The 18,248-nt window shown below is 41.6% G+C and overlaps 1 protein-coding gene across 1 annotated transcript in view; it reads right to left on the bottom strand.

The window, feature by feature from the left end:
• LOC115100796 (potassium/sodium hyperpolarization-activated cyclic nucleotide-gated channel 1-like) overlaps positions 1 to 16,670 on the bottom strand; it is a 315,046-nt gene extending 298,376 nt beyond the window's left edge. Inside the window, exons 1-2 of the mRNA XM_029619687.1 lie at positions 16,614 to 16,670; positions 16,109 to 16,255 (exon numbers count right to left, since the gene is read on the bottom strand). Of these exons, the coding sequence (XP_029475547.1) occupies positions 16,109 to 16,255; positions 16,614 to 16,670 (204 nt within the window). The remainder of the gene's footprint in view (positions 1 to 16,108; positions 16,256 to 16,613) is intronic.
• Positions 16,671 to 18,248: the final 1,578 nt, after the last annotated feature.

Below are 18,248 nucleotides of genomic sequence, written 5' to 3' on the forward strand. Positions count from 1 at the left end.
TGGGAGTCAATTTTGTTTGCCATGAGCTCAATCTATTAGATATCTGGAGGGCACTCCACCCGGGAGAACAAGACTATACCTTCTTTTCTCACCCCATGGATCCTACTCACATTTAGATTACTTTTTGAACACGGATACCCTATTTTCAAGGGTACGAGCGGCCACCATAGGTACAATTTCTATTTCAGACCATGCCCCGGTCTCAATAACTATGGCAATTGGGCGAAGTCCCAAACCCCCCTTTTCGTGGTGCAAGCCCCCGGGTTTAATTCTAGATAAGGCTTTTCAACCTTACCTAAAAGAATGTTGGGAATAATATGTGCACCTCAATTCCAGCCCAGATGTGATCCCAGCCAATTTGTTGGAGGCTGGGAAAGCGGTGATGCATGGCAACATCATAGCATATGTAGTAACACAAAATAAACAACGTAATAGTGAAATTCTTATCCTAACTGTAGAGCTGAAAGGGGTTCAATTATGACACATGCAAGCGTTGTCTAAATCCAGCAAGCAGGAGGTTGAGAGTATCTGTGAGGCCTTAAACATGCTTTTACATCAAAGAGCTTCTAAATCCTTATGATATTATAAATATCAACTCTATAAACACGGGAATAGGCCAAGCAAGTTAATGGCAAACTTAGTTAGAGCTCACGGACCAAAGTCAATAATCACTAGCGTAAAAGACAAAACTGGGGTACATCAAACTACCACCACGGATATTAAAGCCAGGTTTTTAGAGTATTACAGTGCACTATATGAGGTGACACCCAGAAGCATAGAAGCCTCTGAGAAGTTTTTTCGTAACTTTTCTTGGCCTAAATTAACAGAGGATCAAAAGGGGATGTTGAATGTCCCAATTAAAGATAGTGAAATATACACAATTATCCAAGGTCTGAAGCTTGGTAAGGCCACAGGACCTGATGGAGTGGGACCAGAATTTTACAAAATTCTGAAGTTTCCCATATTACCAGTAATATTGGCATATTACAATAGCCTACTTTCCAGCAAGTCTATTAGCTTTAATGAAAATCAATCCATGATCGTACTTCTCCCCATGCCGGGGAAAGACCAACATGAAGTAGGGTTATACCGTCCCATCTCACTTATCAATAGTGATCTTAAAATATTAGCAGCATTATTAGTGGCCCGACTGAACTCCGTACTACCATCCATAATTCATTCAGTTCAGGCCGGTTTTATAAATGGGAGACAGGGGTTGAAAAATGTACAGAAGCTGATTGCTGCTCTTAATTATTACCTGAAAGCTGAAGTACTTATTCTGAGTCTGGATGCTGAAAAGGTATTCAACTCCTTATCTTGGGAATATTTGTTTTGGAGATTATACAATTACGGCTTCTCTGGGAACTTCATTGCATGGTTGGAAGTGTTGTATAATAAGTAACCCTAGTGAACGGATCCTTATTAATGGTACACTGACAGAATCATTTAATCTTCACTGTGGAGTACGTCAGGGATGCCTGTTATCTCCACTTCTATTTGTCGTGACACTAGAACCTCTAGCCATAAAGCTTTGATTAGATAAAAAGTTTTGGGGCTGGCGTATTGGGAAACATCAGATGTTTGCTGACGACATTTTATTGTTTGTGGGCCGTCCAAGACATAGTGTCCCGGCCATAATACACAGTTTTTCCCAATTTAGGGATATAGCCGGCCTGACTATAAATTTTTCAAAATCAGAAGCCCTGGCGTTGGACCCCCAGATACAACACACGTGGCCGGAGGAATTCCCGTTTGCATTGGGCCCAAACAAACTTAAATATTTGGGAGTATGGATCCCTCGGGATTTATCTGACCTACATGAGCTCAACATTCGGCGAGCGTTGGTTGATATGGGGGCCCAACTGATGGCTTGGCAATTGCTACTCATAACTCTATTTGGATGATGCGCCCTGTTAAAGATGGTAATAGTACCGAAAGTATTATTATAAGTTACACATGCTTCCATGTTGGATGATCAGTAAAGATGTACATTAGCTACAATCCACTTTCCAAAAATTCATCTGGGCAGGGAAGAAAGCTTGATTAAGGTATCAAACGCTCCAACACTCCAGAGATGCCAGAGGGCTGGACTTACCCAATTTTCACTTGTATAATGTGGCAGGTCAGCTTAGATTTGTGGGGGAGTGGCTTCTCAATAAATATTCCTATTGTGAAGATGGTTTAATACTGAGCATAAATAATACCCCAAACACAACAAGTATATTCCAGTCACCTAGATTTGTATACAACAACTCTACAATTATGGTTCAACTGGTTAATATTAACTTGCCACAATAGTATAGCCAAAACAATTTTTTGTAGGCCCCTTACTCCAAGGGTCTGTAATCCACCACAGACTCTAGTATGGTATAGGGTCACCTTCATTTAATTTAAATAACTTTTATATATTTTTTTGAATTTTTATAAATTTAATAAAATTGATGTCCCAAGCGTGCTGATGAACTCCAAATTCCTAACGCCAACTTTGGCTCTCAGTTTGCTATATTTCAAAGATGTAAGATACAGGAAAAACATGAATACTCATCCATTGAGTGTCCTAATCCCGACACGATCGTGTATCGGACAAAGTCCTGCCTCAGGGGATTCACTTCTGTATCAGCATAGCAACCGACAAAGTCCATCCTTTTTCACTCAGCAAATAACATCCATGGCTTTTGCTTTCTTTTTGTATTATCCGTGGTCTATCTCTAGACGCGCTCTCTAGTAACATGGCAGCACACTGGGGGTTCCCTTTAAGATCCCTTTACCGGAAATGAAAACATCACCATCAGTCTCCAACCACGTCGTCTTCGGACATGTCTGCTCACTGGAGCAGTCTTCAAACAAGTCCGGCTCGGTGAGAAACGACCCACAGTTTTGGGCACACTTCCCCAGTCTTCGGTCAGGTCCTCTCTATATTCATATCTGCTCACTGAAGAAGTCTTCAAAAAAGTCCAGCCCGATGAAATCCATCCCACAAATTTAAGCACGCTACCGCAGTCCTCCATCAGGTCCTCTCTACATTGGATGATTATCACAACCCACCATCTAGATATTCCCACAATACTGATAGAACGTTTTAGATTAAAGAATACCAATTGATCTTTTCATTTAATCCAAATGGATCTATTGTGTTCAGGGTAAAAATCCAATGATGTTCGCGCTTATTCAAACGTGATTGCATATTTATAAAAATTCAAAAAAATATATAAAAATTGTTTAAATTAAATTAAGGTGACCCTATACCATACTAGAGTCTGTGGTGGATTACAGACCCTTGGAGTAAGGGGCCTACAAAAATTGTTTTGGCTATACTATTGTGTCAAGTTAATATTAACCAGTTGAACCATAATTGTAGAGTTGTTGTATACAAATCTAGGTGACTGGAATACACTTGTTGTGTTTGGGGTATTATTTGTGATTGATATTGTACTGATTAACCCCCATGGCGACCCCGGAGAGTGAGTGGAAAAACACCTTGAGTTTCTCTGATTCACAAATAGCTGCAATAGTTCAACAGATATAGTTGTTTGATCAAGAGGAAACCAATGAGAGTAAGAATACGTGGGCGGATTTGACTACAGCCTCCAAAAAGTTAGTTGGGGCAGAATTACATCAAGCCACTATAGTCGAATATGTAAAACAGCATATGATCCCAAGGGGCTTGAGGATGCAGAAAGATGAAGAATTTGTTTCTCTATGAATAGCTATTTTAAACAAATGTTCCCTCGACCTGATGGTCTTGATAGTGGAACGCATAGCGGTTTCTGTAAATGAATATAATAAAGAAGTAGAAGATATATGGACACATTTGATCACAACAACTAACATTGAGGCAGTTTAAGAATCAACTTAAACAATTTAAAATAAAAAAATTTTGAAGGGATGAAAATGACTATAAGAATGATAACATCTACTTTTGGAAGAATAAGAAGGAGATTAGTAAACGTCCACACGTCACGTTCCAGGATTCTTCAGACAATTCTAATAACAGTGGGAGTGAAGAAGAGAAAAAGAAATAGACACCATCTTTTTTAGGTCCCAACAAAGATGCATATTGGTCCAGGCCATAAAGGGAATGAAGAGGCACGCGACCCCCAAATTGGCAAGGTCCAATAACGCGAGCACAACAACGGAACCTACAGAGTTTCTAAAGAGAGATCGAGGGTCTGCCCCGTCTGCGGTAGTAAATATATCAAAGGAGGAATTGTCAGAGGTGACTCTTATGGTGTTAGAAAAGGGTTTATCATATGTGCCCTTCTGTAAATACGATCCATTCCAAACACGCATTGATTTACACCGATTTTTCAGACAGTTACAACTAAAATTATTTTTTACAAATTCAGATTCTGAACGATGTGACAATTCCATCATTACTCCACGTTCAACGTGGATCCCTCCGGGCCCTGTAGATCCAGCGATTGCTATGTTCATACAATTAATTCTTAAAGATCTCTCCTCGCTTGAAGAACATGTCACTATGGACAGAAACAACTCGGCCCCAGACTGGTCATACACTCAATATTGTGCTATAAAACAGTTATCTACAAATCCAAATGTTATAGTGAAACCCGCCGATAAGGGTGGTGTGATTGTCATCCAAGACACCAAAGATTATCTATCAGAAATTCATCGTCAGTTAGATCAACGAGATTATTATCAGGTACTGCCCGCAGATCCTACATGAGATCTACAAGATACGATTGAGGTACAGGTAGAAAGAGGTATGCAGGAAGGATTTATTACATCTAGGGAAGCCCGTGCCTTGAAAGTGAAACAGCCGGTGCATCCTGTATTATATACCCTTCCTAAAATCCACAAATGTGTGGCAACTCCACCGGGACGTCCAATTGTGTCGGGCACAGGCTCGGTTTTGGAACCGCTATCGGATTTTTTAGATTTTTTTCTCAAATCATTTGTTAGGGAAGCCCCATCATTTTTACAAGACACATCCCATATGTTGTGGCTCCTTCAAGACATATCAGATTTACCTGGGGATTGCTGGTTAGTCACTCTAGATGTTTCTTCTCTATATACCAACATCCCCCAATGGGAAGCGTTTGATTTTATGAAAAAGATTTTTCAGGCTCGTCCACGCCCACATACAGTTCCTACGGGCTTCTTACTCACTTTGTTGGAGTTGGTGTTGTTCAAAAATTTCTTTAAGTTTGATGACACATTTTATCTTCAAACAAAGGGAGTAGCGATGGGGGCTACGGTTGCCCCGGATATTGCTAATCTATATGTCGCCCATTTTGAGGATCAATTTCTGTATGTATCACATTGGTTTCAAAACATACTGCTTTACAAACGATATATAGATGACATATTTTTCATTTGGTCAGCATCTTTGGAAAGTTTGAAGCAATTTTTACAATGGTTGAATACCTTGAATATACATTTACAATTTACAGCACAATATGATCAGCGGTCCATAGCCTTTTTGGATATTTTAATTCAGCGCGATGGTGGGGACATCAAAACCACGCTGAATAGGAAAGATACAGATCAAAATCATTATTTACAATATTCTAGCCATCATCCTACTAGATTAAAAAATGGAATACCAATTTCCCAGTTCTTGAGACTGCGGCGGATCTGTTCTACTGTAGAGGAATTTCATGTGCAAGCATCCTATCTGTGAGATTTGCCCAGAGGGGTTATCCTAGATCCATCATCAAGAAAGCGTTCAAGAGAGGTTTATATGCAACATCTTTATTGTTGCAATATCAACAAAGCCCTTTCTCTCAGCATCTGACATGCACATTAAAATACTCTAGACAAATAAACGCGGTAGTGAACATCATCCGGTCACATTAGCAGGTTTTGGCCCTTCATTCTGTATTCCAATCAGGTCCCAGATTTGCATTCTTTAGGGGCCAAAACATTCGAGATCTGGTGGTTAAATCCACTTTTGTTTCCACATGGAAGACCCCTGAGGTGGGGGGCCACCAGAGATGTGGCAATTGTGATATGTGCGCCCTTGCTCTTACGGGGGAACAGTGGCAGGTGTTGAATTCTGATGTTGTTGTCAAATTGAACACGTTAACCACTTGTGACTTGGTATGTGTCATTTACATTATACAGTGCCCAAGCAATTTAGTTTATGTGGGACGGACCAAGAGGAAGGTCCGCACAAGATTGATAGAACACAGAAGCTGTATAAAGGCTTTAAAACTTACAGCTCCGTTAGTACAACATTGTATTCAATCACAGCATACTTTCACGGACTTATGCTGGTCAATTCTGGAACAAGTACGAGCTTGTCCGAGAGGGGGAGATATGCAGTCACGTTTGAATAAGCGCGAACATATTGGATTTTTATCCTGAACACAATTTTCATTTCATTTCATTTCATTTATTAAAATTTATTAATCGCCTAACACTTAAAAAGGCCTAGGCGATATACAAAAGTACATACATATTACAACATAAAACCATACATTGCAGACAAATGTTAGTTTCACAGAAACCAAAACAACAGTACTAGATATTATTAGTACATATAATGTTGTAAACATCTCTACAGTTCTATAACTAAAATCTCAGGCATAACATCATTTTTATTACAAAAGGCAGAATAGTGATGTCCATCCCACTTATTTACCATTAAATGCAAAGTGATTTAATCCGTTTGGATTAAATGAAAAGATCAATTGGTATTCTTTAATCTAAAACGTTCTATCAGTATTGTGGGAATATCTAGATGGTGGGTTGTGATAATCATCCAATGTAGAGAGGACCTGATGGAGGACTGCGGTAGCGTGCTTAAATTTGTGGTATGGATTTCATCGGGCTGGACTTTTTTGAAGACTTCTTCAGAGAGCAGATATGGATATAGTGAGGACCTGACCGAAGACTTGGGAAGTGTGCCCAAAACTGTGGGTCATTTCTCACCGAGCCGGACTTGTTTGAAGACTGCTCCAGTGAGCAGACATGTCCGAAGACGACGTGGTTGGAGACTGATGGTGATGTTGTCATTTCCGGTAAAGGGAGCTTAAAGGGAACCCCCAGTGTGCTGCCATGTTACTAGCGAGCGCGTCTAGAGATAGACTGCGGATAATACAAAAAGAAAGCAAAAGCCATGGATGTTATTTGCTGAGTGAAAAAGGATGGACTTTGTCGGTTGCTATGCTGATACAGAAGTGAATCCCCTGAGGCAGGACTTTGTCCGAAACACGATCGTGTCGGGATTAGGACACTCAATGGATGAGTATTCATGTTTTTCTTGTATCTTACATCTTTGAAATATAGCAAACTGAGAGCCAAAGTTGGCATTAGGAATTTGGAGTTCATCAGCACGCTTGGGACATCAGTTTTATTAAATTTATAAAAATTAAAAAAAAATATAAAAGTTGTTTAAATTAAATTAAGGTGACCCTATACCATACTAGAGCCTGTGGTGGATTACATACCCTTGGAGTAAGGGGGCCTACAAAAATTGTTTTGGCTATTACAACCTTGTTGCCTGGCCTGGCGATGGTTGCGAGCCCAGGGAGGCATGTCCGGTGCAGTCTCTTACTCTTACCACTCCTGGGCAACATGGATTTTTTACCAAGGCGCGATTGCAGGATAATATTTAATGATTGGCTTCAAAAAGGATTACCTTACATTTTCCACTTTTATGATAGAGAGTCCCCCAATATAATAGACTTTGGGACTTTGACGCAAACCCATCAAATATCACCAAAGCATTTCTTTGCCTATTTGCAAGCACACCACTACTTGCAATCTTTCAAATGGACAGACGAAATTTAACGCCTGGAATCAACCTTTGCTCAGCGAGTCTGCAACTCTATCAAAGCCTGGAGCAGTCTGGGTAAGGAATATAGAACCACATAGCCTCATTTGCTCAATACTGGAGAGCTGCAGGGGGAGAAGAAATTTCCAATGCCTATTTACTCTCCTGTTTCAAAAGTATGCACACCACTTTGCGGGATTTATCCCTGAAAGAACTTCAGTTTAAAATACTACATCATATCATATGTGATGATGTGTGAAGCTTTCATATGGGCAGTCTCCCATCAGCTACATGTATTAAATGTAATTTAGAACCAGGTTCGCTAATTCAACGGCTCCTCACCTGCTCAAGTCTGAAAACATTCTGGGATGGCGTACTTACCGTCATTTCTCAATGTACTAACACTCAGATTCATATATCAGGCAAGCTCCTCTTGTCGGGTCTGAGAGGGCAAATGAAAGCGTACCGTATCTCATCAGATAAGTTTGGCCATACCGCCATAATGTTAGCCTACGATTTTAGCTAACTGGACAGCTCTTGGAATGCCGCCTATGCTACTGGCATGGTATTACAGGCTAGCAAACGCCATGCAGATGGAAAGGCTAGATTTTCTTACAAACACCAGCAACCTTGACAAATGATACTGTGAATGCTGGGCCATCTGCTTCACCTTGCTGCCACAAGATGTTCAAAACAATCTCCTAGCGACTGGGTACCAAGCCAAATGGATATAATTATCAACTCTTGCAACACAGCACCCCTATGCCATCTAAAATAGTGACAGTATCATATTCTGGTTGCATCCTGGTAGGGTGGGTAATCGCTGAATGGAGGGAGTAAGCCTAACCTTATCAAAATGCTACTGGTCTCTTCTTGGTCGGTCTTTCATTGCTTCCTCGGGCGGGGTGGGTAGGATAAGGTGGGTGTATGAATGAGGTGTCGGAAGGAGAGTCAAATAGCGAATGAGGGTTGATGGTAGATATTTGAGGATGAATGATGTTGAACAATTGCGTTATAAAAGGAAAATGCACTACATTGCTACTGTCTCAGTGAATAACCATGTCAAGTGATCTTAATGCTATACATTTGAATGTTTGTAGCAATTGGACGCTGAACTGTGTTACTCTTTAGCATTTTGTATCAAGGTGATGCATGTTTCTACCAATAAAAATGATTTCGACAAAAAAAAAAAAGTTTCAAATAACATTTCAGTTTTAGTTTTATCAGTGAATGATTATTAAACCAATCTGTCAACTCAACAAGTAAACTAAACAAGTAAACCAATTTTCTTGTATGCTTATACAGATAATTGTTCCCCAGAACCGGTTCTGCTGCTAACAAAAACTCTATCAGATTAGTATAATTTTCTTTCGATTTTCCTACTAACCATTAAAATGCTTTCTCTGGTAATTCTAAATTTGAATTGTTGTTTTAAGAATTGAGCATACACTTATATTTTTCAGGTAAGCAAGAATTTTTCTATTAATACTTTTCAGATAGGTATGAATTGTTTTTATCTTTCTTTTTTTCCCCTATTTTCTGGTCTTTTCTCTTGTGTCTATCATGGTTTATGTTATCTTTACATTCTTTTCTTTTTTTCTACTCTTTCTCTTTGTCTCTATTTTCCTATCTCCTACTTTTGTTCTTCAATATGCAGTCTTAGTTTTGTTACACTCTTCTGGGCTCAGTGTTGTGTTGTAATGGTGGTGTGGGCACACGTTTATCTTGAAAGTGTTTTTGGGCTGGCTGGTGCTGCTGGGGTTCGAAACTGGAAAGCGCTGGCTGGAGCTCTTAATCCTTTGGTGGTGTTCTCTACCTACTGGCCCAATCTATATAAATAAAAATGTTAAATAGTTTGGACAAAATCGCTAATCTCAGAAACCACTGAACCGATTGCTTTCAAATTTGGACACAACCTTCATTTCGCATACAGGAAGGTTCTTCTGTACTTACATTACAGATATATCACACCTGTGACAGGTAAAATAGGTTTAAAAATTTTTTCCAGAAAACAGAGACATCTGCTGGACATAAGCGCTATCTGTTACACCTTACACTAACACACGCTACACTAATCATTTCGCCAGTCCAGGTCCACATTTCACTTCCATTTTAACACATTCGCACACTTTTTTCGCCGGAAGATAACTATTTCCTTTTCAGATGAAATACGCCGACCACCCTCCTCACACCCCCACACACATTCCAAATTGATTTACTTCCCACAGCCTCCCAACACACACAAAACCACCCTCCTCACACCCCCCACACACATGCCAAATTTATTTACTTCCCAGGCCCTCACAACACACACAAAACCTGACAGAAGTCGGGGAGTCTCCAGCGGGGGCCAGGACCGGTCCGGGACACATCTCCTGCACTATGGCCGTCAGCTGCCAGCAATCAACATGGCGCCGACAGCCCTTTCCCTTACTATGCCACTCGGGGACACCAATGGCGGCAGTAGCCCATGTGACATAGTAAGGGCGAGGGCCCCTCGGTGCCATTTACAGGACTGGCAGCCGGCGGACCTTTGCCCTTACTATGTCAGAGGACCTACCACTGCCATTGCTCTACCCCACTGACATAATAAGGGCAAAGGGTGTCAGAAACTCATTTCAGTGCCTCGCAGCCGATGGAACCAACGCCAATACATCGCTCCCGGACCGCTCCTGAACGCCCGCTCCATCGACTGACATTTTTATCAGGTCTCGGGGGGTCTGGAGGGTGGGTGGTGGTAATGAATTTATTGCAAACAATCTTGGGGAGGGGTCACGAGGGGGGGCAGGTTTCATTCATTCAGCGACTCTGGGGGGGGGCAGGGGGGGGCTACTGTTTTTCGCGGGGCTGGGGGAGGGGGGCAGGAGAGTGTGGGGTGGTTAGTTTAAGAGAACTTTTCTCATAGGGTTGTTTTTTGGGGAAGGGGGAGGTTCACACACAAATACATACACTAAACTTGCACGATCTCGGGAACGCAACCAAAATAGCCCTCCCCAGACCACAAAACAAATTTGGAAGTGCAAATTTGGTTAGGCACTCCCCTATTTGGCTACATAACGCGCACAGTCGCCCAGGGACAGACCACATGTAGCACCAACAATTTTAATTTCCCAGGTCTTGGGCGAGGGCAGGAGGGTGGGGGGTTATTATTTGATTTAAAGGGTTGGGATTGGGGTGGGGGTTTGGGGTGGGGGATTCCCATAGAAATAGAAAGACAAAGGTTTTCTGATCTGAAGGGTAGGCAGTAGGCGGGGGAGATGACAGTGAGGGGAGGGACAAGGAGGGGGGAGGTGAGTGTCAGGGGAGGGAGAATGAGGGGAGAGGTGAGTGTGAGGGGAGAGAGTTGGAGTGGGGACAGGGGAGGGAAGGGGGGGTGAGTGACCAAGGGGGAGGAGGATGAGTGACTGAGGTAAATGAGCAAGGGGAAGGGGGAGGGAGGGTAAAGAACCTGACTCTGCCACTGCAACGCGTGGCCGGGTACCGCTAGTCTTTAATAAATCCAAAAAGGGAGACTAATTTCCTACCGTCCAGTCTTCAACCAGTTATAATATGTGTGTTCCTTAATGTGAAGTGTCACCAACGTCTTATTGAGAACTATACAATTAGATACATGAGAAAATAATGGATAATTTTAGTTTTCTTATCTGAAAACAAGGAGAGGTACCTATATTAACTCATCTGGTCACACTTCCAGGCTCAGGGATGGGAGTGACAACCTCTTCCTGTTGCATCTGAAGGAGTAACTGCCTGTGATGGTGCGCTATATTTCAACTTTATTACGTGAGTTGCTTCCTTCACTGGAGCCTGATGAGTTCCTATTCATAGAATTTGGCTAAGACTCACCGGATGCTTTTGCTGCTTGGCTGCAGAAGTTTCACAGCAGGGATTGTTCTTAAGCAACCATCTCTCTAAGGCAGTCTCCCTTATAGGGTTGATACAACTGTGTCAATAATAGTTTTTATTCCCTTTGCTCCCTTTTTTTCACTCTCACTAATGCAACTCAGTTACACCATTAATGTAACCATGGATTCCATCCACCCAGAAGCCTGTCAAAAGCTGACGCTAGTGCCTGTGAGTCAGCTGAAATTGAATCATTACCTTGTCCCTATTCTTTTCTTTACCTTGCCTGGATATCTATTTTTAATTGTTCTATTTCACACATACACTTTGTTGGCCTTAGTGAAGAGCAATAGCAAAGAATTCCTGCTTGGACCAAAACTCTTCATGCTACTGCTACAAGTTCTAAACTGCCACCTGATTTCTGGACATCTGAAATTACTGCTTTCACTGTTGTCATCACAGGAAATAGTCCCAGAGGCTAGGTAGTGTACCCATTAAACAATGTATAATACGTCTGCTACCTAGCTGGGGTTTCTGTCACTGATGTTGGTTGATTATTGATATCTTTAAATTTTCTTCACATCTCTGTTTTTCTGTAATTTTTTGGCATTTTGACTGTATTTTTGCTTACTACACTAGTCCTCCTTCTGGTAACCAGGGAAGCTGTCACTAAGTAGCCCAGGTTATGGCTTCAGAATGCTACCTGGTTGCCATGGTGCTCCTCGTTTTCTAAGGATACTTTGAGAAGGACCATTAGGTTTGAGGGTGGTCAGACACTACCATTATCCATTTTTCAATGACCTTTTGAGTTTAAAATTAGTCACCAAGGTTTTTTTTGTTGGGCAGCAAAACTTTTCCTGCTATCCAAGCACATGCATTCAAGTCCCCACCAAGTCCCAAAGCCAAATCTCAGTTGTCTCTCAAAACCCACATTTCCCATTCCCAAAGCAATGCCTGGGTAGCGGTTGCCAGGGTTCCCTCCGGTGGACACCACCTCATTGCCAAGATTTTGGATCACTGGGGTGGGGCGGGTTTGACATCATAAACATTAGAGGCTCAATCAGGACAAACTTCATTTTGAAATCTTACTTTGCAGGCCAGGAGGACATGTAGATCAGGTCTGCAGGGTCCTCTCATATGACCATCATCTTTATTTTGTTTTAATTTTACTTAATTTGGATTATTTTTAATGAAATTCACAGCCCCCTCTGGAACCCGCAGGTCCCTGCAGATATCACTGATGATGTCTGCAGATCGCAGCACAGTAGTGTTCACTGCACTGGGGCATCCCCAAGGGCATAACGCCTATTATAACTTTTTTATTTTTTCAATTTAACCATAGAGATGCAAAACTCGGGTACTCACTCCATCAGTACTTAATAGTGACAGCAGTTTCATGCTCCAGCAGCCCTTCAAGGCACAATGAACAGCAGGAGGGCCCGGCCACAATGGCGGTCCAACACCATAATGATCACTCGGGTCCCTCTATTAGCTGTTTTAGGTCTTGCCTCCTTCGCAGCCCATTGCTCTTCTCTGTCTTTCTGGGTCTTTCCTCAGCTGCTAACATAATCTGGCTGAGATTGGGAAGGCCGGCAGCTGCATCATCTTGTCCCGGTCTCACTCACCCTTGCCTCTCTCCTCCCTCGGAAAAACTTCCAGTCCTTTCCTGATTCTTGGTCTTCATTCTTGATCCACACAAATGCAGCCCCACTACACTGCATCTCCTGAACTATGGCCTTCAGTCTCTGTTCCTGCGTAGGCCCTAGCCACCATTCCTGTCTTCCTCACCACAGCCAAGTCAACAGGGAAAGCACTGGCAGCCACAAAGGCCTGATGCCACTTCTCTCATGCTGGCCTCTCTAATGCAGCCCCCAGACCAGTCCCAGGCAGCCCAATGCTGCAACTGGTTTTCCTGACACAGCTATAGCAGCTTCAAGAAGCCTCTCTCCTGCATTCAACCCAGCTGATGCTGCCGCCTACAAATAGCCCGAAGCCTCCCCCTGATTCGTGGCCTATCGCTGCTAATCCCAGCTTCACAGGCTTACCTAGCCTCTGGTCCACTACCACCACTGATACCAGGTAATTGTATTTTTTTTTCTGTTTGCTGGTACCCTATTTACCTACCCATATTGTGGCAATATTGTGTGATATTTAAATTTGAAAAAAACCCTATTAGAATGAGATGCAATTTAGATGCAAAAAGTTTCCAAATGTATGCAAACAGCTCAGACTTAGGAAATTCCATTCAAGTCCAATAATGTGGCTTGCAAAAATAACATAGGCTATGTTATCTGCCAAAAAAATTAAATATATAACTCAGAAGTTGTACCTGTAGCAGATTTTTCAGCGGGAGCATCCAGATTGTTAATGCACGTCCCGATGCTCTTCCACAAAATATAAAGAGCCACTATGACCTGAAAAAGCACCTTCCTCCAAAGTGAAACACCTCTAGAGGTTCTGAGTAGCTTAAAAGTAAAAAAATAAAAAATGTTTTTAAATCACACAGAAATGCCCAGTCCCCCTTAACAAATCCCTCCTCTTTCAAAATACTCCCCCTGGTTTCCAATCCTCCCCTCTTCCCCCCCCCCCATACCTTGGATTAAGTCCCTGATAGTCTAGTGGCCTCCCTCAGACCTCTTCATACCTTAGATAACATCCCTGATAGTCTAAAGGACATCCCTGAGGTCTAGTGGAGCTGAAGGTACCCCCTAGGCTCTGGGCTAATTGCTGCCATCTTTCACAATGGTGCCATCCAGCCATGGGGCAAGGGCCGGTTGAGGGTATTTTGGAATATTCTAGCAATTAGCCTGGATTCTAGAGGGAGCTCCAGATCCCAGTAGACTCCCAGAGACCTAATCAAAGGTATAGGATTTATGGGTTGGGAGGACAAGGGAGTGGGGGAGGTTCAAACCTAGTCAGGGGAGGATTTTAGAAAGGGCAGGGTTTTGGAAGGGAGCAGGGCAATGCTGCCTGATTCAAATTTTTTTTTCTTTTTTTACATTTGAGCTGCCTCTACAGGTGAAAGGGGGTGGGGAGTATTTTATGCAGTTGGGGGGGGGGGGGGTGATTTGGCCATCATGGCCTTTTAAGATGATGGCAGCACTATGCAAAGGGGGGCCACCATTTTCTTCATAATATTATTGCTTGCAAAGATTTTCCATGAGAAAAAATATCATGGGGAGCTGATGATATTTTTTTGTGGGAAGGGAAATACACTGAGGGAACAATGCCCCCCTCCCCAGCAGGGCCGGCACAACCATTAGGCGGGACTAAGCAGCCACCTAGGGCAGTATCAGTGGATGGGGTGCCATTGGGGTACTCGTGTGCACCATTTTCAAAATGAGAAAGAAGGGGGCAACAGCAGAGAAAGGAAGAGAGAAAAAGAGAGAGGGAGAGAAAGTTGTGAGAGGGTAACCATAACTCTCTATATATGCCACTATCAGAGGGACACATTCAAGTCAGGGTGGGTTTGGAACGGGTGGTGTTATATTGGTCTGCCAAGGTACTACAGACCATTGCACCAGTCCTGCCCTTATGGTATTTGTCCCCTGCTCAGTAAATGACCCCCTAAGTTTGTACCTGAGTTGATGAAAGGTGAAGTAGCTTGCCCAATGTCACAAGGATCAGCAACAAGATATGATCCCTGGCTACCCTGGTTCAATCCTGTTGCTTTAACCACTAAGCTACTCTTATAAGGATGAGTAAATGGATACATATTTTGGCAACTTTAATACAGTAATGTTAACAAGAGCTGCATCTTTCCTCTTTGCTTTTTCCTCTCACTTTTAAAATCTGGAATCTACTATCTATTGGACTTGGATCTAAATTTATTTTTCTCCATTTAACACTTCTGTGATTGTGATCAAGCATAGCAATGTTTTGATCAATTATTTTTCAGAATCCTTAGAGAAGGGTGATTTTGGAGATATATTGTGTCTCTGGGAAAAATGCTTCATACATAGGGACCTTAGTTCTGATCTGGAAAAACATTTTTATAAAAGTCATCATTCCTGACTATCTTATTAAAAAATCATGCAAATAAATCACAAATCTGTTGTCTATTGAACCCCAAATCACAATTCACTGAGTTCATGTGTAATAGAATTGAGGAATCAGAATAATCTTGGAATTCACGGTTGAGGCAGAAGCCTAAGGAGTAAATTCCAATCTTTAAAAGCAAATGAAGGCTAAGACTGGAAAAAAGAAAACACAAGGACATCAGGGAGGAGCCATTAGACATGAGTTCTGGTGAGGGGTAACCAAGCATGAAATGTCCTGGAGTAAATAGGAGAAAGTTTTTAGGAGTCGATCAGATCATGTCAGGACACAGAAAGCAATGTTCTACTTACAATATAATAAAGTAGTTTATCTAGAATTATATCAAACAGCTAACTTTGCAACTATACCTTGTCATTCCTTATTATCTTTGTTTCCCCCAACAAACACACATCTTTTCCTAAACCATTTCCAGTCAATAACTTGGCATTATAGTATATGCTACAGATTGAATCTATATTTTCATCTTACCTCCCTCAGAGGATCATTGAGCTCATTAAGAATATTATCCTCATCAAAGATCTTGCCTTGGTATCTGTGCTCATAATAATCATGGATCTTCTGGCGCATATCAGAGGGCAACTTGTGGAATGACATGTACTGTTCCACTTGCTTGTACTGAAAAGCAAGAAAGAAGAAAACAATTAACCCACTTCAGGCTGAGCAATGAATGCATCTATCTAACAACAATATCTCAAGAACAGGGATGGCCAACTCTGTTCCTCAAGAGAGAAAAAAAACAGGCCTGATTTTCAGGATATCCATAATGAATATACATGACATAGATTTAAATGCACGGCCTTCACTCTCTGTAAATATATCTACTGCATATATATTACTGATATCCGGAAAACCAGGCCTATTTGTGGCCCTTGAAGACCAGAGTTGGCCATCCCTGCAAGATAACACTGTAAAGGCCAGTTTGAAGCTTTGAAAAAAGTAGAGAAAAAAAAGTACAGCAAGTGTACAAATTAACTTGTTTGCATAGTTCTGAAATATTGATCCTGTTGCCCAAAACTTTATTTTTCTTCATCTCTGTGCAACCTTTGACCAATTCAAAGGGTCACAGTGCTTTCTGCATAAATGTTCTCTTGCACAATTTGTTCTATTACATTTTTTTCCTTCTATATTTAGCTGGAAAGTTTATCTAGCTAATCCTACAGTTATCCAGCTATCAGGGTCATTTATCAAAATGCGTTAGGGCATTTTCGCGTGCGTTTGGTGCCTAACACTCGCGATAATGCTGTAATGAGCGTGTTAAATACTGCATCACAAAACGCATATTCAAATAAAAAATTTGTATTAGAGTGGGAGGAATTTGGGCAGAGTAAATAGAAATGAGGGCTGGTTAATGTCATGCAATAAAGTAACGCAGAGCAACACAGATTTTAACGCCAGAAATAACTATACCTTTTTCCTGTGCGTTATTGGCCAAAATGGAATTTATCACAAATACCGGTTTGGGGTGGGGGGGGGGAGAGGGGAAGAGGGAGAGGGAGGGGGAGGGGAGGGAGCTCACTTATAATTGAACTTTTTATATCACTGTAAGAGAGGCACTAGTAACTTGGGGGGGGGGGGGGGGGGTGGGGGGGGGTTTTAGGGTGCAGTTTTACATACACAGTCATAGGTACAAACAACACAGTTACCATCAGTGAAAATTTAATGTGATTTGGAGTGATGAAACGTAAAGACCATTAACAATTATTAAGTTATAGTTGCAGAAAGTTTTTTCTGCTTTTCTGTACACTTTCCTGGTGTTGTCCATGATTAACGCAGGCGTTCATTTCTGAGAGGAAAATGTGCGGCTTGGCCGCACATTTTACTTTCAGTATCCCGCGTGGATAACTAATAGGCTCATCAACATGCATTTGCATGTGATGAGCACTATTAGTTTCGGGGGGGTTAACTGCATGTTTTCCACACGCTATTACCCCTTACATTATTAGGGGTAATAATGCGCATGTAAAATGTGCGGTCAAACAGGGCCTAAATGGTGTGCTCGGCTGAGAACACCGTTCTGTATCGGCCTGTTTAAGCTTTGTCGTCACAGTACAATTTCTTGAGATGTGTTGTTGAATGTTATTTGAGAAGTGTTTTGTCACATGACATGCATTCTGATATTTGACTCTTGGGACTTTGTGCAAAATTATCTAAAACATTATATAAAACAAAGATAGTCTGTTAAGTTCAACGTTGTACTTTCTATTACCAAAACTCATCCAACAAAATCATTTTCATATAAGCCAATGAGGATTAGCATGTATGGAACTTGAAAGAATGGCAGTACCCATGAAGCAATAAATACAGCACACAGAACAAAATTAATTAATAATCATTTAGAAAATATAATCCTTATGTAATTTGAACCTTTATTTCTATGGTTTCTTAACTGGGTACCTTTTGAAGTTTTAAATTAAATGAATACATTTGGTGCCACAGTTTTAGATAACAGAGATCACGATAATATACTAGAAAAGGAGACAAAAGAACAGCCTGTAACATAGGGAATAGTTGTGCTTTTGTGCCAAGTCATGCTGGGTCACTGACCCAGAATTTTTTTTGGCTGACACCATATGGCAGAAAGTCCGTTTTGGGGATAAAAAAAGAAGCT

The sequence above is a fragment of the Rhinatrema bivittatum genome, chromosome 1, assembly GCF_901001135.1.
Source record: "Rhinatrema bivittatum chromosome 1, aRhiBiv1.1, whole genome shotgun sequence".
Lineage (NCBI taxonomy): Eukaryota > Metazoa > Chordata > Amphibia > Gymnophiona > Rhinatrematidae > Rhinatrema > Rhinatrema bivittatum.